Below are 22,556 nucleotides of genomic sequence, written 5' to 3'. Positions count from 1 at the left end.
AAGTCTAAGATTGATTTGTTTATTTTTAAAGCTTTATTATGTATACAGCATGTATGACTGCAGGCCAGAAGAGGGCACCAGATTTCATTACAGATGGTAGTGAGCCACCATGTGGTTGCTGGGAATTGAACTCAGGACCTCTGGAAGAGCAGTCAGTGCTCTTAACCTCTGAGCCATCTCTCCAGCCCCCCGAAGATTTATTTTTAATTAAGCGTTTGCATGTACAAGTATGTTGCCCCAGTGAGGTCTGAAGAGGACCCCTGTACTGGAGGTAGAGCCAGCTGTGAAGCCACCTGGGAACGGAACTCTGGTCCTGTGCAAGAGCAGCAGTATGCACTCTTAACCACTGAGCAATTTCTTCAGCCCCTAATAATAAAGGTTCCTCATGGTACTTGTTTTTAAAGAAATGGGGCTAGAAGTAGTCCGAGGAAGGTCGTTTGACTCAGTGATTAAGGTTGTGATCCGTGGACGGGCAAGCCTGAGGAGGCTGCCGAGTTATCGCTTCTGTAACGGATGAACAGGTCTGGGCAAAAACTACCCCATCACCGACTACCTTGGTGTTCCCAACTTGGCTTGGCGCTGCGACACCGGAAGAAGCCAATCGCGGCGTGCATGCATGCGCAGGCGCCTGCACCAGGACGCGGCTCCGCCCCTCAGCCTGAGTCGGCTACTGCAGTGTAGCCCAGCGCGCCGGGCACCATGCGACTGGAAGCCATCCGCTACTCGCCGGGCTCGCTGCAGATCCTCGACCAGCTGCAGCTGCCTGAGCACTGCCGCTACGAGGCACTGGATTCGGTGCAGCAGGCCGGGGAGGCCATCCGCGCCATGAAGGTGCGCGGCGCCCCCGCCATCGCGCTGGTGGGCTGCCTCAGCCTGGCGGTGGAGCTGCGGGCGGGCGCCGGCGGTCCCGGGCTTGCCGCCCTGGTGGCCTTCGTGCAAGACCAGCTGCGCCTCCTCGTCGCCGCCAGGCCCACCGCTGTCAACATGGCCCGTGCCGCCCGCGATCTGGCTCGCGTGGCAGCTCGGGAGGCGGAGCAGGAGGGCGCCACCGAGGAGACCGTGCGGGAAAGGTACGGGATCCTGGACCAGGCAGTGCACTACGCGGAAACTACTTCCTCTTTTTTTTCCCTTCTACGGATACCGGGAAGCAGGCGCAGTGCAGCCGTGTGCCGCGTCCAGGGGCCCACTTGCAGGACTAGAAGTCCATCCCTGCGCTGTGTTCCCCAGGCCCTTGAACTCAGCCCCTTAGCAGCACCACACCAGCTTTATGACACCTGTTCTGCTAGGTTTTGCCATGAGGTTTTGTGTGCTCTGCCCTGCTTTCCTCTCTGCGGGTCTCTTTCCCTCCCCACTTCCGGTCAAGCCACTTCTCAGGTTTCTGCCGAACCTGTCAGGTTCCTGCTCCCTCCTCTCCCCTTCTTGTCCTTCATTTTACCAGTTAATTAACTGTCTCTCCCACCCTGATGTCATCACCGCAGAGGCAGAGGCCTTTGTTGTGTTTAGTGCTGTGCCCTACCCCCAGCACCTGGCTCACATACACAGATTTAGTGAGTAGAGTGGCAGGTGTGTCCCCAGAGAAGGCCCCAGGAGAGCCCCACAACTTTGAGGGTCGGGTAGCAGCTAGCCAGGTCCACTCCAACAGTGCTTAGAGCTCCTCTTGTCTCCAGAGTAATCAGCTTTGCAGAAGATATGCTGGAGAAGGACCTCCGAGATAACCGGACCATCGGGGACTTGGGAGCCCGCCACCTCCTGGAGCACACCCACCCCAGGGGTGGCAAGGTGACCGTGCTGACCCACTGTAACACTGGCGCTCTGGCCACCGCTGGCTATGGTACAGCCCTAGGTGAGGAGGCATCATCAATTGTTAGCGCATGGGAGGGCCTTTTTTGGGTAAAAGGCAAAACACCTTGAGCTGGAGGTGTTGTTCAGGGGCAAGAGTACATGCTTAGCTCGGGCTGGCTCAGCAGTTAAGAGTTGGACTACTTTAGAAAAGAACCTGTTCAGTTCTCAGCACCCACACTGAACAGCTCATAACCATCTGCAACGCCAGCTGCAAGAGGGCCCAACACCCTCTTCTGGCCTCCATGGGCGCCTACACTCACATGCATATACACACACAGAATTAAAAATAAGTTCTTTTAAAAGAGTGTATACTTAGCATGAACAAAGTCCTGGATTTAGTCCCCAGAACCCAAAAGAAGGAACCCAAACTACTTCATCCACAGAAATGTGAATATTGGTTTTGTATTGTTTTGTTTTTTCAAGTATTATTTTTGTGTGTATAAGTGTTTTTGCCTGCTTGTGTGTATGTACACATGTGCCTGGTGCCCAGGGAGGACAAAAGATAGTGTTGGATCCTCCGAAGCTGGATGTGAGCCACCATGTGGGTGTTTGGAACCAAACCCAGGTCCTCTGTAAGAACAGCAAGTGCTCTTAACCACTGGGCCGTCTCTCCAGCCCAGGATATTAGGAGGTTGTGTTTTCCTGCCCCGAGTATATCAGTTCATGTACAGAGACACGTAGGAAGTCGCTTGCAGGTAGGTATGGGTATATCAAGTTCAACTAGTGGTGTTAGGACCTTGGCCCCCATTTTGCCTGTGAATTGAAGTAATTCTACTATCAGAGACCGGAAAGTTCCCTGGGTCACCTGCCTAGAGAAGGGGCATAGTGTTGACTCCCAGAGAATGGGGAGTAAGATGGGAAAGCTGTGACCAGGAGATAGGGATCTGGGAGTCAAGGCAGCAGATTCCTCCTGGCCCTTGGCTGTCCAGAAAACTATCTGCCTAAATCCAGCACTGGATTTTGGGAACCCAGATCTTTAGAACAAGACTCATGTGCCCCATTCATTGACTCAGCCAGCATTCACTAAACAAACAACTGCTGACTTCCAGGGAGTGAACTGTGGAAGGCGCCAGGCATCTGCAGCCTTGAGCACAAAGGAACGACAGGGGTCAGCGGTGTGGCCCTGCTGAGAACCCTCCTTTAAGAGCTGGGTGTGCGGCTCAGCTGTAGAGCACCTGCCGCCAGATGCACTGCCGTGGGTCCCACCATCCCCGACACTGCAGAACAAACATGAGAATAACTAGAAGGTTCTATAAAGATCAGAGTGGCAGGGCTGTTGTAATGAGACTGAGGAATCTCGGGGTGTCAGAAAAGTGGATGTAGAAATGATGAGAGCAGATGAGAACAGTGTGTCCGGCCGGCACAGGAAACAGCTACAGAAAAGGCTGAGAGTTGTGCCGTGCCCCGCTCGCCTCAGCACTTGCAGCCCCAGTCTCAGGGCCACGCTGCTTGTCCGCTGGTACACCCCACAGGTGTGATCCGCTCCCTGCACGAGATGGGCCGATTGGAGCATACCTTCTGCACAGAGACCCGGCCCTACAACCAGGGAGCCCGGCTGACAGCCTTCGAGTTGGTCTACGAGCAGATTCCTGCCACTCTCATCACTGACAGCATGGCAGCCGCTGCCATGGCCCACCAGGGTGTGTCAGGTCAGTGGGCTGGGCACCGTGGGGCAGGTAGTGCTGTGGGCATCCAAAGCCAGGTTCGTGACCTTCCCAACTCTCCTCCGCCCCCAGCTGTGGTAGTAGGAGCGGACCGTGTCGTTGCCAACGGAGACACAGCCAACAAAATAGGCACGTACCAGCTGGCCATTGTCGCCAAGCACCACGGTATCCCCTTCTATGTGGCCGCCCCCAGCTCGTCCTGTGACCTCCATCTGGAGACGGGCAGGGAGATTGTCATAGAGGAACGCCCCAGCCAGGAGCTGACCGACGTGAATGGAGTCAGGATCGCGGCACAGGGTAAGGTGTGGGCTTGGCACTCAGGGTACTCTGGACTTGCGTGGCATGAGCTGCTTTGCTCATTCAAGCTCCTCAGCTGGATTCTGACGATGGAGGTTAAATTCAAAGTCAGACTTTGTAAATAGCGCTGGCTGGCTAGAGATGGGCCTCAGTAGGTAGAATGTTGGGATGGGGACCTGAGTTTGGTGCCCAGAACCAACTTTTTAAAAAGACAGCTGTGGTGGCACAGGTGTTTTTTTGTTTATTTGTTTGTTTTTGTTTTTAATTAATTTATTTATTTTTGGGGACAGGGTTTCTCTGTGTAGGTAGCCTTGACTGCATTGGAACTTGCTTTATAGACCAGGATGACCTTGAACTCAGAGCTAGCTGCCTGCCTCTGCCTCCCAAGTGCTGGGATTAAAGGCATGTGCCACCAACGCCCAGCATGGCAGAGGTTTAGAATCCCAGTGCTGGGGAGATAGAGAAGGCAGATCCCTGGAGCTTTTATCCAGACAGGTCTAGTCAGCCAGCCTCAGGCTCAGTGAGAGACTGTCTCAAAAACTAAGCTGGTTCCTGCGGAACCACCACTGAGGTGGACCGCTAGCCTCCATATGCAAGAGCGCATGGACACACGTAAAGAATAGTGCTGGGTGTGGTGGTGCAGCCTGGAATCCCAGCTGCACTCCAGAAGCCCAGGCAGGAGAGCCCCACAAGTTCAAAACCAGGTGGCACAAGTGAACTCAGGCTAATGTGGACTGCCAAGGGAGACACTGTCTGAAACACCAAAACAATCAGAAAGCTTGAAACTGCCCAGGCTGCCTGGACAGAGGTCTGTACAGACAGCTGGGCATGGTGGTCCACACCTGCGCTCCAGCGCTCGAGAGGCTGAGGCAGGGAGGGCAGCTAAGAGTTCAGGATCGTCCTGGCCTACATGGTGAGACCTCATCTCAAAAATCAGGACGAGCCGGGCAGTGGTGGCGAACACCTTTGATCCCAGCACTCGGGAGACAGGCAGGTGGATCTCTGTGAGATCAAGGCCAGCCTGGGCTACAGAGTGAGATTCAGGACAACCAGGACTGTTACCCAGAGAAACCTTGTCTCGAAGGGAAAAAAAATCAGAAAGCTAGGGCCCTAGTGGCTGCTCATGAGGCTATGGCAAGATCACCAGTTCAAGGCTAGCCTAGTCAACATACACTCTGTCTCAAAATAAACATTTTAAAAGGGGCCAAGGATATAGCTCAGATATGGAGTATTTGCCAGAATGTACAAGAAGCCTGAGATTCAACACCCAATACTACATAAAAAAAATTTTCACATTAAAAATAATCAAAATACATTGTATGCATGTAAGAAAGTCTTAAAGAATAAACAAGATATTTTCAAATAATTTGCTGGTCTTAGTGGTGCACATCTGGTGAACCTGGGAGGTAAAGGCAGGAAGACAAGGACTTCAAAACCAGCCTTGGATACATAGAAAATTTGAGGCCAGCCTAAGCTACATATATGTCCCTGTGTTAGAGAAGTAATTACATTTTTAAAATTGATTTTCAAAACATCTGTGAAGGGCTCCGCCCCATCCTCAGAACCTCAGAACAGATGTTCTGAGCACACTCACATTGCAGCCAGTGCAAAAGCCCTGGGGTAGATTCTGGGGTTCTATAAATGTTGGAGCAGGCAAGAATGGGGTCCGTGAGGCTGAGGCCTCCGTGAGCAGCAGGAGCTCTGGCTATGTTACCAGCCTCGGTGCCTGCACCTTTACGAATGATGTGGTATGTGTAGACCCCCGGATTCTCAAGGACTCACTAACCCCAAGAATTGTTGTGGTGAGGACAAGTGACACCAGCCAGGGAATTCCCAGAGCCAAAGCCCCGCCTCATGTGCCCTCTCTCCCTGCAGGAATCCGGGTTTGGAATCCTGCCTTTGATGTCACCCCCCACGAACTCATCACCGGTGGCATCATCACTGAGCTGGGTGTCTTTGCCCCTGAGGAGCTCCGAGCAGCCCTAAGTGCCTCCATCTTAGAGGGACAGGCCCTAGATAGTCCCCAGATGTGACTAGCTGGCTCTCCCGACCTGCTCTGGTTCCTCTGGTTTTATAATAAAGTTCTCAAATGGCTACCCAAAGCTCATCCTCACCCATACCCCCTCTTCCACCTGCTGAAGCAGACTGGATTTACCAGGCTCTGCAGAGTCCCAGCATCTACAACAGAGCTGCCCAAGTTCACATTCCAGCCCCTCCTTCATATGACCATGCATGGGGTGCAAAGCCAAGTGTGGGGGTACATACCTGTAATCCCTGCTCTGGGAGGCCTTCTTTGGGTATTAGGCTACCCTGGGCTACAGACTGAAAAAAACAAACAGGAAACCAACGTAGGGATAATCAGAATGGTTTTAGCTGCCTTTGAAGTATTTGTTTGGGTTTTTTTCAAGACAGGATTTTTTTTATGTTTTATAAAATCTTTATTGACAAATAATTCACATAGTATACAATTTTCCTATTTGTACAATTTGATAAACTTTAGTCCAGCATCCTCATGGGCCCATGACACCATCACCACTTTCTGTTTTAGAACATCGCTGTCTTCAATTTCATACACACATATAATGTATGGTGATTACATTCCACCTTATTTTTTTTAAATGAACATAATATCTGCAATTGTAACCATTTTTAAGTTCACAATTCAGTGGCATGCATTACAATCAAGATATTAATTACATTTGTGGTATTCATTGATTACATTTGCAGTATTCATTCAATAACTATATTTATGGTATTCATTAATTACATTGATTGTATTGATTAATTACATTCATGATATTATGTCCTGATATTACTGTCTGTTTGTGGGCTTTCCCATCACACAACACAGAAACTTAGGAATCATTGCTCTATATTCCTCTCTCCTCCAGCTTGAGATAACATCTAATCTTTCTGTCTATGAATTTGTATATTCTATATATTTCATGTAATACAAGTCTATAGTAATTAAGACTTTCAGACCTGGCTGGCCTTGAACTCACAGAGATCCACTTGTCTCTGCCTCCTGAGTCCAGGATTAAAGGTGTGCACCACGGCCACCCAGCTGTTAATTTTTATTTTATTTTATGTGTCAGTGCTTTACATGCAAGTGCCTGGTGCCCCCTGAGGCCAGAAAAGGACACTGGATCCCCTGGAACTGGAGTTATTGATGGTTGTGAGCTGCCACGTGGGTGCTAGGAACAAAACCCAGGTCCTCTCCGCAAGAGCAACAAGTCCTCTAGAAGAGGACACCAAAGTTCAGGAATCAAGATTAATGGTTGTTTTTTGTTTGTTGTTTTTTGTTGTTGTTTTTGGTTTTTCGAGACAGGGTTTCTCTGTGTAGATTTGCGCCTTTCCTGGAACTTGCTTTGTAGACCAGGATGGCCTCAAACTCAAAGAGATCCGCCTGCCTCCCGAATGCTGGGATTAAAGGTGTGCGCCACCACCGCCCGGCCAATGTTTGTTTTTTTAAGACAGAGTCTCTATGTATCCCTGGCAGGCCTGGAACCTGCTGTGTGGACCAGGCTGGTCTGGAACTCACAGAGATTCACCTGCCTCTGCCTCCTGAGCAAAGAGTCAAAGGTGTGGGCCACTACAGCCTGCTTTGCTTTGTTTGTTTGTTTGTTTGTTTGTTTGTTTGTTTGTTTTGAGAGTCTCTGAAGCTGGAACTCAACAATTAGGCTAGGCTGCAGGGACCCTCCTGTCTCCAGTTCCCTCAGCACTGGGATCACAAGTAGTGTTACACGAATCCTAATTAGTCTTTTTTTTTTTTTTTTTTTTTTTTGGTTTTTCGAGACAGGGTTTCTCTGTGTAGTTTTGCGCCTTTCCTGGAGCTCACTTGGTAGCCCAGGCTGGTCTCGAACTCACAGAGATCCGCCTGCCTCTGCCTCCCAAGTGCTGGGACTAAAGGCGTGCGCCACCACCGCCCGGCTTCCTAATTAGTCTTAATAAAAACCCAGAGCCAGATATTAGGGTGAAAGCTGAAAGATCAGAGAAGCAGAGCAAACCACAGCTACCACCTCTTACCTCACCACCTCCTCAGCCTGAAAGAGAGAATTCCTGTCTCCTCCTGCCTTATATTCCTTTCTCTGCCCAGCCATATCCCTTCCTGTCTCAACCTTCCTAGTGCTGGGATTAAAGGTGTGTGCCAGCACTGCCTAGCTCTGTGGCTAACTGTGGTTAGCTCTGTCCTCTGACCTTCAGGCAAGCTTTATTTCCTAGATCACAAACAATATTTATCACCACAGGTATGTGCACCATCACTCATTGGGGGTGGAGCTCAAGTCCTCATCCATGGACAGTAAGCACTTTACCCACCCAGTGATGTTTCCAGCCGCCAGCTGCATATTTTAAATCTTTAATATAGAAAAGAAGCCGTGGTGGCAGTGGTACACGCCTTTAAGCCCAGCACTTGGGAGGCAGAGGCAGGTGCGTCTGAGTGCAAAGCCAGCCTGGGCTACAGAACAAAATCCAGGACAGGTACCAAAACTACACAGAGAAACCCTGTTTCAAAAAAGGAAAAATAAATAAAAGAACATAGCTGATGCTGTGACTGTTTTGTGCTGTAAGTGTGACGCTGAATGCCCAGCACAGGGCAAAATTAAGTATCATGGTAACCCAAGGGTTTTGTTTGTTTGTTTTGTTTTTCAAGACAGGGTTTCTCTGTGTAGCTTTGCGCCTTTCCTGGGACTCACTTGGTAGCCCAGGCTGGCCTCGAACTCACAGAGATCCGCCTGGGTCTGCCTCCCGAGTGCTGGGATTAAAGGCGTGCGCCACCACCGCCCAGCAACCCAAGGATTTTTAGTGGCGTGTTTATTTATTATGTGTGTGAATGTGATTAAAAAACAATCTGCAGGAGTCAGTCCTCTGAGTGCTGAGATAAAACGAATGCGCCACCACCCGAGATCGACACCAGTTATGAGGCATGGCAGCAGGCACGGTTACCACAGGGCCATCTCACCAAAGATTACTTCAGGTTTTTGGCACTCCCCTAATTTTCCACCAAAAATGAGTTCCTTGCTTGCCTCACCTCAAGCCTAATTTTGAGCTTTTTTGTATAAAAAGCACAACCCACCATGTTTTATGATACACAAGTGTCCTGCCCCTGTGAATGGTAACGAAATCCTCCTTCGAATTTTTTGGACAGCAGCTCCTCTAAGTGCGCCGCCCTGGGTCCCACTGTCGCCGGCGACGTCACGCGACTTCCGGCTCTCCTGCCGTGGCCCCGCCTCTTCCGGCTTGTGGTGAACCATGGCGCAGGGACAGCGCAAGTTCCAGGCGCAGAAACCTAAAAGCAAGACAGCGGCTGCGGCGGAGCGGAGCCGAGGGCCGAGGAAAGGCGGTGAGGAACGGGGTGTAGGAGGCGAGAGGGCGGCGGAACTCGGGGCGGGCGGCCCAGGCTCACAGGCTGGTGTCGCTCCGTAGGTCGGGTCATCGCTCCCAAGAAGGCGCGCGTCGTGCAGCAGCAGAAGCTGAAGAAGGTGAGCGGCGCGCGCGGCGGCGGGTGACCCGGGGTTCTGATGTGGGTCAGGGCCTGTCAGCACGTAGCTTCGGGTTTTTGGTTTATTGTTGATGTGTATTAGTGTTTCACCTGTGTCTGTCTGTGTGCGTGCATCGAGTGTGTGCCTAGTACCCGAAGAGGTCGGAAGAGGATGTCCAGTCCCGTAGAACTAAAATTACTGACGGTTTTGAGCCATCATGCATGTGCTGGGAACTGAACCTTGGTCTTCAGGGATCACAAGCGCTGAAGCCGGCTTGGTAGCGCACGCCTTTGATCCTAGCCCGCTGGGGGCAGAAGCAGGCTGATGTCTGAGTTCCAGGCCAGTCTAGTCTATGTGTTTTAATTATATGTATGTGTGTGGGTATGTGCCCATGCCGACAGAGGCCAGAAGGAGAAGCACTTCCACCAGGATCTCGATTTCCAGTTTCCAGCACCCACATGGCAGCTCACAACCATCTCTAACTCCAGCCCCAGGGGATCTCCAGTGCGGTCTAGGCACTGCATGCATGTGGTACACAGACATACGTGTGAGCAAAACACTCTTGTACACGTCAATAAAAATTAATTAGGAAAATTAGAGGCTCCAATCTGGTTTAGATCTTGAGTAGATCATTTGATTCCCCAGTACCTCCCCTAGGTAGGTTACCCAGCAGCCTGCTCTGCTCCGTGGGGTAGCCACTCTCGGGTCCTTAAGTGAATTCCTTCCGCAGTCTACCATGGGACCACTTTGCCTTTTGCCTTCCCAGGTTCAGAGGTCATCCTTGAACTCCACTCTTACCCAGTCTGGTCCCTTTAGCATACATCCAGAATCCACCTACTTCTGCCCATCACCTTCAAGGTTGGATCCTACCCAACTCTGTCCTCTCCCTGCTTTAGCCACTGAGGCATCTGCCTGTACTCAAAACTGGTTCCCCTCTGCCCAGAACCTTCCATGGCTGCTTCCTGCCATGGGCCCTTCACCTCTCCATCTCAGCGCTTTTCATCCTTTCTTTTACTGGCCCTTTAAGGATTCTTTGTCCTGCTGCTAGACATGAGCAGAGCACCCAGGGCTGGTGGTAAGTCAAGGAAGGAGAGCTTTTATCTGAAGCCGCTCTCAAAAGGAAGGCGTGTGTATGTGTGTGTGTGTGTGCAGGCTGGGGAGAGTGAAGGCTGCTCTGTGTCCCCCACAGAGCCTGGAAGTGGGGATCCGGAAGAAGATTGAGCATGACGTGGTGATGAAGGCCAGCTCCAGCCTGCCTAAGAAGCTCGCACTGCTGAAGGGGGCGTCAAAGAAGACAGGGGCCCCCGCCCCCAGCAAGACACCCTCCTAAAGGCCCTGGGACAGCAATGGGCAGGTGACCGTAAAGCCTGAAGCCAGCTCCCCGGGGTACCGAAGAGGCAATCGGCTTCCTGTGGGCTCAGGGCCTATCTCTACTGGGTGACACATTGTGATGAACCTGGCTCTGTTGTCCCTCCAGCCCTCAAGCAGTCCAGTGAGGAGCTTTTGGGGGCTAGGTGAGCCTCACTGGTCTCCACAAGAAACTTCTCCCACCCACGCAGTGCCCTTGACAGCCACAGACCCGAGACATGGCAGTGACATCTGTACCTGAAGCTGGCAGCTGGGTATAGTCTCTTCCCTGGGTCCTGGGTTGCCCCTGCCCCCCAGGTCACCCCCTGCAGTCATCTAATGTTAATTGTCCTATACCTGAAGAAGGGTTCCATATCTTCAGTGAGGTACCACCTCACCCTGTCAGACTAGTGGTCCAGAGCCACTTGGGGACGCTCCAGTGTTACCCAATAAAGCTGTGCTCACAGAGACCACATGCCATTCTTGTGCTTTCCTGCTCCATCCCCACCCCTTGTCTTAGTAAAGCCAGCCTCTGACGCTCCAGGACAAGGGCCTGGCCACTCAGCTAACCTCATCCATAGCAGAGCTCTGCTTCTGTCCACTGAGGCTCACACCCCGGGTAGTCACTCAGACCTGCTGGACCAGATGTTGATCATGTCATATGCAGGGTGCTTGACATGGTGGCATCTCCCTTGGTGTGGCCCTGGGACAAGTGATGAGTATGATGGTGGCCTATCCCTTTTTGTCCAGCCATTTCACCCACTGAGGAGGCAGTAAAGTGTCAGGTCACCAGTGACTGCCCCCAGCCCTGACTGGGTGAATTTGTTCCCATACAGTCGGAATTTGGTCTGAATTTAGTGCTGAGACTAATGCTCCCAGGCTGGCTTCTGGCTCGCCATGGCTGCTAGGGATGAGATCCACTTGGTGTGTGCTTAGCCAGCACTCTGGGTCACACCCCAGCCTGAGCTCCCAGTGCACTTACAGGCAGAGGAAGGAGCTGCTGGGCTGCAGTCCGGCCAGGACACGGCTGCTCTGCTGTGAGCATGGAGGGCACCTCGAGAGGCCGTCACTCACGTCAAGACTGGACCTTGAAGGGGTTGTTAGCGCCTTGACTTGTGATGAGGCAGTGTCTGGACATGCAGCTCCCCACCACACCTACCTTCTGGTACCCTCACCACAGATCCCGAGGCATTGGTCCACTTCATTATGGATACGGCCTCAGAACCATGAGCTCATCAGTGGCCTGCCTCAGGTTTAGCTTGGTTTTCTGAGACAGGGTCTCACTGTATAACCCTAGCTGGATTAGAACTCACTGTGTAGACCAGGCTGGCCTCCAACTCAGAGCTATACCTGCCTCTACTTCCCAAGTTCTGAGATTAAAATGCCCAAGGGCCAAGGGCATGTATTTTGTTTTTCAAGACAGAATTTCTCTGTGTAGCTTTGGTGCCTGTCCTGGATCTCAATCTGTAGACCAGGCTGGCCTCGAACTCACAGAGATCCGCCTGCCTCAGCCTCCCGAGTGCTGGGATTAAAGGCATGCGCATGCATTATTTTTGTGTGTATATGTACCTGATGAGGCCAGAGGCAGCTGTGAGCCACCCTGCATGGTAAGAGCAGTGGAAGCTGTTAGCTGCTGAGCTTGCTCTAGCTCTAGCATGTTTGTTCTGTGGTAGTAAGACTAGGATGGCTAGGCACATGCCTTTAATCCCAGTACTCCAGGTAGGGGCAGTTAGACCTTTGAGTTCAAGACCAGCCTGGGGCGGGGGGGGGGGGGGGGGGGGGAGGGTTGTCAGCTTGTCATCTTACCTGGACTAGTGGGCATCACTCTTTGTATCTAGCTGGCATTTGCAGAGGAATGGTGCCGGAAACTGGCTGGGTGATGACCACCCTGAGCTGCACCATGGAAGCCAGGGAGGGTGGATGGAAGACCCAGTCCCAGTATGTGAATCCCCTGAGGTGCCTGCCACCACCAAGCTCTCATCTAACCCTCCCATGTGCACCAGACAGCAGCAGCACTCCAGAGAGCTTCCAGCCCCTCAGTGGCGTCTTCTGGTGACTTGAGCAGCTGCTGAGTTTTCAGACCCTGGTGTGAAGGTGGCCACTGTATGACTATTCAGCTGCTGTCATGTAAGCTAATCCAGTAAATGCACCAATCCAGTAAATGCACCTTCGTATTATATTGTCAGTTCCCCAAAGCACTCTGCAAAACAAACATTCACATGGGCGCTTCTACCAGTGTTGATAGAATGCTTTGCATTAGCACAGAGGCAGAAACAAACTTGCATTAACTGGACTGGGCGAGAATCTCCTCCAGCCACAGTGGAATATTATTCAGCCATTAAAATGGAATGAGGGGCTAGAAAAATATCTCAGTGGGTAAAAATTTGCCACCAGGTTTGACCACCTGAGTTCAGTTCCCAGAGCCCACATCAGGAGAAGAAAACCAACTTAAATAAGTTGTCTTCTGACCTCCACACCTGCATTAGGGCGTGCCCATGCTCACACAGTCACTGTGTACATCAGTGCACATGCTCACAGTCACTTTGTACATCAGTGCACGTGCTCACACAGTCACTGTGTACATCAGTGCACATGCTCACAGTCACTTTGTACATCAGTGCACATGCTCAAGTCACTTTGTACATCAGTGCACATGCTCACACAGTCACTGTGTACATCAGTGCACATGCTCACACAGTCACTGTGTACATCAGTGCACATGCTCAATCACTGTCACTCATTGTACATCATCAGTGCACTGTGCTCACACAGTCACAGTCACTTTGTACATCAGTGCACATGCTCAAGTCACTTTGTACATCAGTGCACGTGCTCACAGTCACATCGTACGTAAGTGTAAGAGTGAAATGAAGGATTGGGAAGGTGGCTCAGTTCAGAGGTAAAGAGTACTTGCTGCTCTGGCACAGGACCCAGGTTCAGCCTCCAGTACCCACAGCAGCTCACAATACCTGCAACTTCAGTTCCAAGGGCTCCAGTGCCCTCCTCTTTCCTCCATGGACACTCCATGCAAATGGTGTGCTTACATGCATGAAAACATTAAAAATATTTGAAATGTGCCAGTTGTGGTAGTACATGCCTTTGATCCCAGCACTCAGAAGGCAGAGCTCAGTGGATTTCATGAGTCCAAAGCCAGCCAGGACTACATGGAAAGACTGTTCTGCTCCCTCACCCCCATCCCCAGCAAAAAAAAAAAAAAAAAAAAAAAAAAAAAAAAATGGGGGTTGGGATTTAGCTTAGTGGTAGAATGCTTGCCTAGCAAGCGCAAGGCCCTGGGTTCGATCCTCAGCTCCGGGGGTGTGAGGGTGGGGCAGGGAGGGGGGTGCGTAGAGACAAGTACTGATCCAGGCTACAGCATAGATGAGCCTGGAAACAATGCTGATGCTGGGCATCATACACACCTATAAACCCAGCACCCAGTGAAGTAAGGAAAACCAAGAATATTGAGATCATCCTCCACTAAATATTTCAAGGCTAACCTGAGATACATGAGACCCTGCCAAGAAAAAATTAAAAATGGTGCAGGCCTTTAATCCCAGAGCTCAGGAGGCAGAAGCAGGGAAGTCTCTGAGGCTCCGTCATAACAAACCAGGTGCGGGAGGATAAATAGGTTCTGTGAGAGGGCAGAGCAAGCAGATGGCTGCCCAGGAGAAGAGGGGCATGGTGCCAGGTAAACGCTGGGTTTCCTTCTGGCCTGAAAGTTCTGGAACTAAATAGAGGTGAGCATTTTATTATATTGGGAATGTGCTGACTGTGGAACTATATATATATTTATTTATTTATGGTAGGTGAACTTAAAAAGATAGGCTCACTTCTCTCTGGTTTGATGTCTGACATCAACAGCTCCTTTGGAGTCCCCATGAAGACTTCAGGCCACCTCATTTTCACCTAGAAAGACTGGCGAATCAGGGGCTTACAGTATGCCCATGACTAAGCAAGACCATAGGCTTCATTAAATTGAACTAAAACATTTGTGGAATGGGTAGTTTGGAAGCAAGATCATACTGGCTCTTTGGACACGCACATTTTTAACACACACACACACCCTCCGGAAAATGTGGCTCTAAATGGTAATGGGCACCTGTAAACACTGCACTTAGAAAGGTGAGTCAGGGGGATCGCCAGCAGTGTGAGGCTTGGCAGGTCAGCCTGGGCTATAGAGTTAACGACTGTCCAAAAGCCAAGAGCTGAAGTATCAGTGGAGGAGAGCTTGCCTGCCTCTAGCAAGGCCCTCAGTTCCATCCCCAGCACCAAGAAAAGGAGAGAAGTGTGAGGAACGGTCACCAAGAAGAACTAGAACCAGGAGAGCTGGGTTGGCATTCCGGGGACTGCAGCCTGCTTCCGGTTCCTATGCGCCAGGAAGACTGCACAGAGGAGAGACCTAGACCCACTGGGAATGCAGTCTAGGAATCCATGCTACTCAGCCTCTGTCCTCCCCTGCTCCTAAGGGACTGCTCTCTGTCACCCCAGAGCCACACCTCTCCCCACTTGGGAATCAAGGCTCTCAGCCACCTGTGACCACCTCAGTGAATAGCATCCTTCCCTTAAGGTGGGGCTCCTAAGCCCAGACCGCATCCTTCATGCTTCTCAAGTCCCTAACTTTGTTCTTCTAAAGAAACAACTGGGGCCAGGCAGTGGTGGTGCACACCTTTAATCCTAGCACTTGGGAGGCAGAGGCAGGTGGATCTCTGAATTCGAGGCCAGCCTGGTCTACAGAGCGAGATCCAGGACAAGGCTCCAAAGCTACACAGAGGAAAAACCCGTCTCAAAAGAACCAAAGGGGTGGGGGGCAACTGGGACCCGCAAGGTGGCTCAGCAGGTAAAGGGGCTTGCCACCAAGTCCGATGACGTGAGCTTGATCCCCAGAACCCACATGGTGGAAGGAGAGAACTGACTCCTGCGGGCTGCTCACTGACCTCCACATACATGCTGGCGCTTGTGCACATGCAAAAATAATTGTTTTGTTTAAGAAAAGAATTTATGCAAAAGATGGACTCTGCATACTGTGTTGGATCTTGCTAATGTTTCCTTTAGTTCTTTTATCTTCTGACTCCCGAAACCAACTGGCACTTAGTTAGGAAAGAAGTCTCAGTCTCACTACAAGTGTGGTATAGTGACCTGATGTCTTAGAGAGCAGAAAGCGGAACGTCACCCAGTCCCTGCCGCCTGCCCTCTTCCCTGCCTTGCCCTCCCACCTGCCATCTCATCCCTGCACTGGTTCTCAGATGCCACCTCCGTCTGTGATCAGTCATCCCTGGCTCTGGCAGGGCCATTTGATCACCACTCTTGTCGGGTTTGAGGGGGTTCTTTATTTTATTCGAGGCAGGGTAGGATTTCTCTGTGTAGCCCTGGCTGGCCTAGAGCTCACTAACTCACAAGAACTCCACCTGCTTCTGCCTCCCAAGCGCTGAGATTTAAAAGATTAAAGTGCTGGGCTGCCCCAAGCCTGGTTTCTGTTCGGTTTGGTGCTGGGGTGAAGCCTGGGGCTTCCCTAAGCAAGCTCTGCGGGGAGCTAGCCCTCAGCCCTGCTTGCCTCCGCTGCTTTCCAGTGTGCTTGCTGCTGTTTGCTCAGGTCTTTGCCATTTAGACCTGTACCCTGAGGGTGGCCTGTGGGCTGGTGTGTGTAGAAGGGAGGAAGCGGGGAGGGAGGGTCTCCTGCCAAGAGAGAAAGCCCAGCGTTTGGGTTGCTGCTCTGCCTCTCAGGCCCTGCTGCTGCGGAACTTGCTGAACAGCCCAGAACTGCGAGCTCCTCGGGCGGGCCAGTGCTGCCTAGGGAGCCTCTGCCCCACCAGGAACCATTCATCTTCCACATCCCACACCATGCCCCCTTGAGCTACTGCCCGCCCTGCTCAGGCACAGTCTTCGAGGCTCACATACCGTGTTCTTCTTAAAAAACAATTTCTACAGGGCAGTGGAACTACTACAGGGTGGCGCACACGTTTAATCCCAGCACTCGGGAGGCAGAGGCAGGTGGACCTCTGAGTTCGAGACCAGCCTGATCTACAGAGTGAGATCCAGGACAGCCAGGGCTACACAGAGAAACTCTGTCTTGAAAAACCAAAACCAAATAAATAAATAAATAAATAAATAAATAAATAAATAAATAAGAATTTCATATATATATGAAAATGAGTATCTATTTATGTGTATGAGTGTTTTGCCTGTGTGCACATCTGTGCACCCTCACGTGTGTGCCTAGTGTGCCTAGTGCCCACTGTGGCCAGAAGAAGGATTTGGATCCCCTAGAACTGGGTTATAGATATCTGTCAGCCACCATGTGGGTGCTGGAGACCCGTGTCCCAAGAAAGAGCAGCCAGTGCTCTTAACCTCTGAGCCATCTCTCCAGCCCCTAAAGTGCCCTCTTTTGAAACATATCTTTTTACCTGTCTTTGTGGAATAGGGAAAAGCAGGAGACCCATGGGACCTAGCTCTGGGGCCACCAGGAGGCCCAGGGGACCCAGTTAGGCCTGCCCTCGACTAACCTCCTGCAGGCAAGCCAAGAAGCCCTGAGAATAGCAGCCCTGTGGCTCTGATGCCAGCTTGGTGGTCCTCTGCAAAGGCCCAGTGGCCAGGGACTTGGAATGATGGCACACCTGTCCCTTAAGCCTCCTTGACAGCCTCCTTCCTCCTCACTTCCCTCCCCCGTGATGCCAGTAGTTCCCACACCTCAAATTCTACATGAAGGTGTTTTGCTCTTGTGTTCTAAGACAGTTCTGTGTAGCTCAGGCTGGCCCCAAACTTCACCTTAGTCTCAGTGCTGGGATGACAGGCAGGCCCAACCATGTCTGTAGGTCTGTGCCAGATTCTTCTACCTCCTGGCTGTGTGTGAGACTGTCAGCTAGTCTTTTAACCTCTCTGAGCCACCAAGGCCCTATCTATTTAAAATGGGGACCCAGCACCCCACCCTAGTGGGCCAGAGCAGGAGACTAGAGTAACTTGGGTCTCTTTAGTGTGGTCATGAATTGTCATTGGAGACCCCTTCTCCAGGGTCAGGAGCATCAAATGTGATTTCAGACTCAATTTTTTCCCTGTCTGGAATGCAATTTTTCCTGGCAACACTCTACCCATGAGCTTGTGTTTCCAAAAGGAAGCAGAATCACAAAGCTGAACTGGCTAGCAGGGCTGCGGGCTTGAGGTACAACCACAAGCCAGCCAGACTGCCTGCGTCAGCTGGCTGCTGCTGGCAGTGCAGGCAGAACGGGGTCCCTCAGAAAGTCAGGGTGGACATGTCCCCCGAGCTGCACATCTGTGTCCCCTCCCTCACCTGGGCTTGTAGGGCAGCCCTACTTCACTGGTAGGTTGGGAGCACATGGGTTTGGGGTCAGGAGCTCCAGATGCCTAGACAGTGAGCTCAGATGCCTAGACAGGCTGAGTAGACAGGGCTGGCACTTCCTAAAGCCAGAACCTCTTGTTCCAGCAGAGGGAGGGCACCACCGGCCGGAACACCACCACCATCTCCTTTCCTAAAAGTATTGCTTTCAAGGGGGCATGCTTGAAATAAGCTTTGAGAATTCAGGGGACACCCCAAACCTTCCTGGCTCTATTCTGACCTCCACATTTTACCAGGATCTCTGTGTGACTCAGGGCAGTTTCCTGACCTCACTTCACCTCACTTCCTCATCTGTCGTATCTCCTGAACTCAGATTCAGACCCTGTCTACTGTGACCCCACCCAGGTCAACACTCAGCTGTCTCATTTGTGAGATGGGATGTTGTCCATATTTATATGGACTATAACAGAATAAAGGAAATAAGCAGCCAGGCTTTCTGGAATACACCTGTCATCTCGGCCCTTGGGGAGCTGGGGCAGAATCATCAGGAGTTCAAGGCTAGCCTTAGCTACATAGCAAATTCCAAGCCAGTTAGGGCTACATATGTGACCTTGTCTCAAAACATGGAGCTTAGTTGGCAGAGCACTTGCTGGGAGCATGAATACCTGGAATGGATCTCTGGTATCCAATAAACTCCGTGTGGTGGCACAGGCCTGAAATCTCAACACTGCCAATGTGAAGACAAGAGAATCAGAAATTCAAGGTCACTCTCAGCAATGCGGTGAGTTCAAGGTCGGCCTGGTCCACTGAGACCCTGTGTCAATAAATGAAATAAAATATAAAAGCTGTCCTCACCCTGTGTTGAGAGATGTTCATGGTCAGGACACTTGATGACTATTTCCCAGGAACATGATTGGCCTCCTGGGAAGCCAGCCCGAGGCCCACTCAGAAGGGGAACCCTAAGTCCCCAGCTTCCCCTCGCCTTGGCCACTCCTTCCCATGGGTCTGTCTTGTCCCAGCATGCTCAGCATGGAGCTATCCCAACCTGTAAACTGAAAATTAAGAATAAAGGTAACCAGGAATGCAGGTTTGCAGGCCTCCAGGCTGCCTCCCCTGCTGGGTAACCTCAGCCAACTGACTCATCTAAGCCTCAGTTTCCTAATCTGAGAAATAGAAGGCAGTAATTGTCATTGTGGCTAGGCTTTGAGGGTTCCATTCTTTTCTTTCCCCTTCCCCCACTTCTCCTCCTCCTTCTGTTACTGAGGATGGAACCCTGGGCCTAGCAAGCCAAGCCAGCTCTCTATCACAGAGCTACACCAGCCAAGACAGTGACTCCTGTTCACATTATTACGTGCACCTGCCACAGTGTGTGTGTGGAAGTCCGATGACAACTTGTAGGGTTCGGTTCTCTCCTTCTGAGCCTTCAGGTTATGGGGATCAAACTCAGGTGGTCAGGCTTGGTAGCAGGCACTTTTATCCGCTGAGCCATTTTGCCAGCCCAAGGCAGTGGATTCTTTTTTTCCTTTTTCTTTTGGCGGGAGTGGGGGAGGGGGTAATGGGGGGTTGTCTTTTGAGACAGGGTTTTTCTGTGCAGCTTTGAAGCCTGTCCTGGAACTTGCTCTGTAGACCATCCTGGCCTTGAACTCACAGAGATCTACCGGCCTCTGCCTCCTGAATGCTGGGATTAAAGGTGTGCGCCACTACCGCCTGGCCACAGTGGCTTCTTAAGGCCAGCTGGGTCCAACAAAACTGCAGCATGAAGGACTGTAGAGAGAGTTTAGCAGGTGAAGAGCCTGCTGTTAGTGGGTCCGATGCCTCTTCTGGCCCCCATGGATGCACAGGTATCCATGCAGACAAAACACCCAAACACATAAAATAGAAATAAATAGAATCTCAAAAATCTTTTTTTACGCTGGGCGGTGGTGGCGCACGCCTTTAATCCCAGCACTCGGGAGGCAGAGCCAGGTGGATCTCTGTGAGTTCGAGGCCAGCCTGGACTACCAAGTGAGTCCCAGGAAAGGCGCAAAGCTACTCAGAGAAACCCTGTCTCGAAAAAAAACAAAAAAAAAAAAAAAAAAATCTTTTTTTTACTAATATGAAAGGAGGGTTGGCGAAGTGACTCAAGAGGCAGGGGGACTTCCGGAGCGAACCTGGAGGCAGAAGAGAATGTGATGTCCCCTGGAGCTGGAGTTCTAGGCAGTGTGAACTGCTGTGTGGGGTTGGGAAGTCAATGGGGATCCTCTGGAAGAGCAGTCAGTGCCCTTAACTGCCATCTCTCCCAGCTCCTTTCTTTTTGTTTGGTTTTGAAACAGGATCTCAATGTGTAGCTCAGGCTGAAACAGGATCTCAATATGTAGCTCAGGCTGAAACAAACAGGATCTCAATATGTAGCTCAGGCTGAAACAGGATCTCAATATGTAGCTCAGGCTGCCCTCAAACTCACGATGCTTGTGTCCGAGCTATTTGAGTGCCAGGATGACAGGCATGTACCACCATACCTGTCTTTCTAGAAACACTTCAATTTTTTTTAATTATTGTGGTGGTAGGGCATGCATGTGCCTGGGCACGCATGTGCAGGTCAGAGGACAGCCTGCAGGAGTCAGTTCTCTTCCTCTACCATGTGGGTTCCAGGGAACTCCAGTCTTCAAGGTTGGTGTCCACCATCTTTACCCACTAAAACAGTGGTTCTCAACCTGTGGGTCGCAGCCCCCTTGGCAAGCCTCTGTCACCAAAATATGTACATTATGATTTATAACAGTGGCAAAATTACAGTTATGAAGTAGCAACAAAAATAACTTTATGGCTGGGGTCACACAACATGAGGATCTGTATTAAAGGGTCACAGCGTTAGGAAGGCTGAGGACCACTGAGCTAACCATCTCATCTTATCCCAAAAAGTCTTTTTACAAAATATTTTTCAGGTTGGGTGGTGGCACATGCCTTTAATCCAGCAATCAGGAGGCAGAGGTAGGCAGATCTTTTGAGTTCAAGGCCAGCCTGGTCTACATAATGAGTTACAGGTCAGCCAGGGCTACGTAGAGAGATCCTGTCTCAAAAACCTAATAAAGATTTCTTTGTGCTAGCTAGTTTTTTTTATATATTATTTCATTTATTTTATTTATTTGTTAGCTTGGCAAAAGCTAGAGTCACCTGGTAAATAGGAACTTCAACTGAGAAAATATCTCCATTATATTGGCTTATACATAAGTCTGTGGGGCATTTCTCGACTAATGATTGATGGAGGAGGGCCCAGCCCACTGTGGGTAGAGCTATCCCTGGCAGGTTGCCATGGGTTACATAAGAAAACAGTCTAGGAAGCCATGGGGAACAGAGTAGGGAACAGCGTTCTTCTGTGGTTCCTGATTCAGTTCCTGCCTCCAGGCTCCTGCCTCGAGCTTCTGCCCTGGTTTAATGGCTGTGATCAGGATATGTAAGCCAAATAAGCCCTCTCCATCCCAAGCTGCTTTTGGTCATGGTCTTAACACTATAGAAACCTAGGACAAACTGGGTGACGTGGTGGTGCACACCTTTAATCCCAGCACTCGGGAGGCAGAGGCAGGTGGATCTCTCTGAGTTTGAGGCCAGCCTGGGCTACAGAGTGAGTTCCAGGACAGTCGGCTACACAGAGAAACCATTTGGGGGGATGGGAGAGAGAAAAGAAAGAAGAAAGCAAGCTAGGGCATTACTGCTGCTGCTGCTGTTGTAATTGAGACAGGGTCTCTCTGAGGATGTGAGGACCCCTGGAGCTGAAGTCAGGGCAGTGTGAGCCGCTATTGGTTCTGGAAATGGAACCCAAGTCCCTGGAAGATTAGCCAGTGCTCGTAAGCCCTGGGCCATCTCTCCAGTTCCTCTAGTGTGTTCTTCACCCGTACAGCACGGCCCCACTTGAACAAGCCCAGTTTGAAGGGATCACAGGCCACTAGTGGTTATTAGTTGCCATCGTAGGGAGGGGCAGGTCCAGAAGGAAACAGTGGACCAGTGCCCGAGAGTGCAGTTGTGAGGCCTGGAGGAGAAAGAAAGGTCCCCTAGCCGCTTCTGGGGACCAGCTTGGGTTCTTCCTGCTTTAAGGATCACGTCAACTACATGGAATCACAGCACAAACTGGCTGGGTCGGCAGGTGGAGGTGGAGGCCTGCTGTATGCTGGGCGCTGTTCCATGTGCTGACCCGTCTCCGCGGGGCTTATTGCTCCGCGGAGCTCAGAGCGCAGAGACATTTACAACCTCCTCGCCCTGGCACAAGCCTGACGTCCCAGCGTTCTGGAGGATGAAGCAGGAGGATCTCCAATCAGGATACTAATCCCGGATACATAATGAGACTGAATAAATGATGTTGAGGGGCCACGAGGGTAGGAAAACGCAAGATCGTCTTATGTCACGGGGATGGGCGCGAAGGTGCCAGCGCCGGTGACTGACTTCCCGGCTACGGGTCAGTTGAGTCAGGAAACAAACAAAACCGATCTGAGGTGGGGTGTTGACATACTTTGCTTCGAACTTAACAAAGCCGCCATTCCCGTGGTCGCCGTGGGTAATTTCAGTTCACATATGCAGACAGCGAGTCTTAGTTCTCAGCTCCAGAGGACCCTTCAAGGTGAGGCGCCCACAAGCGCGGCTCCCAAAGCACGCGCACGGTACCGGTGG

The 22,556-nt window shown here is 51.1% G+C and overlaps 2 protein-coding genes across 3 annotated transcripts; both read left to right on the top strand.

Moving 5' to 3' along the window:
- Positions 1–141: 141 nt before the first annotated feature.
- On the top strand, positions 142–9,065 carry Mri1 (methylthioribose-1-phosphate isomerase 1). 2 transcript variants are annotated; one of them, XM_028858647.2, is made up of 5 exons: positions 142–1,070; positions 1,668–1,843; positions 3,315–3,491; positions 3,579–3,803; positions 8,950–9,065. In XM_028858647.2, exons 1-5 carry the CDS (start codon positions 700–702, stop codon positions 9,048–9,050), a joined length of 1,050 nt encoding a protein of 349 aa, XP_028714480.1. In that variant the 5' UTR covers positions 142–699; the 3' UTR covers positions 9,051–9,065. The 2 variants fall into 2 exon arrangements, with proteins under 2 accessions (XP_028714480.1, XP_028714479.1); XM_028858646.2 differs by lacking the exon at positions 8,950–9,065 and adding an exon at positions 5,679–5,906 and having other exon boundaries at positions 145–1,070.
- Positions 9,006–11,100, top strand: C5H19orf53 (chromosome 5 C19orf53 homolog). The gene is made up of 3 exons (XM_028858648.2): positions 9,006–9,144; positions 9,228–9,283; positions 10,473–11,100. The coding sequence occupies exons 1-3, from the start codon at positions 9,054–9,056 to the stop codon at positions 10,611–10,613; spliced, it is 288 nt and encodes a 95-aa protein (XP_028714481.1). The 5' UTR covers positions 9,006–9,053; the 3' UTR covers positions 10,614–11,100.
- The last annotated feature ends 11,456 nt before the right edge of the window (positions 11,101–22,556 follow it).

This window comes from Peromyscus leucopus, chromosome 5 (assembly GCF_004664715.2).
Source record: "Peromyscus leucopus breed LL Stock chromosome 5, UCI_PerLeu_2.1, whole genome shotgun sequence".
NCBI classification, from domain to species: Eukaryota; Metazoa; Chordata; class Mammalia; order Rodentia; family Cricetidae; genus Peromyscus; species Peromyscus leucopus.
The sequence above is the reverse complement of the archived record's forward strand: the minus strand, read 5'-3'. Positions and strand labels throughout refer to the sequence as shown.

What these genes read in the sequence shown, in the direction of transcription:
- Mri1 (XM_028858646.2), top strand. Translation starts at nt 700, where the DNA reads ATGCGACTGGAAGCCATCCGCTACTCGCCGGGCTCGCTGCAGATCCTC. An exon ending in GAGGAGACCGTGCGGGAAAG is followed by an intron (nt 1,071 to 1,667) that starts GTACGGGATCCT and finishes TCTTGTCTCCAG; the next exon opens with AGTAATCAGCTTTGCAGAAG. An exon ending in AGTCAGGATCGCGGCACAGG is followed by an intron (nt 3,804 to 5,678) that starts GTAAGGTGTGGG and finishes CTCTCCCTGCAG; the next exon opens with GAATCCGGGTTTGGAATCCT.
- C5H19orf53 (XM_028858648.2), top strand. Translation starts at nt 9,054, where the DNA reads ATGGCGCAGGGACAGCGCAAGTTCCAGGCGCAGAAACCTAAAAGCAAG. An exon ending in CCGAGGGCCGAGGAAAGGCG is followed by an intron (nt 9,145 to 9,227) that starts GTGAGGAACGGG and finishes GTCGCTCCGTAG; the next exon opens with GTCGGGTCATCGCTCCCAAG. An exon ending in AGCAGCAGAAGCTGAAGAAG is followed by an intron (nt 9,284 to 10,472) that starts GTGAGCGGCGCG and finishes TGTCCCCCACAG; the next exon opens with AGCCTGGAAGTGGGGATCCG.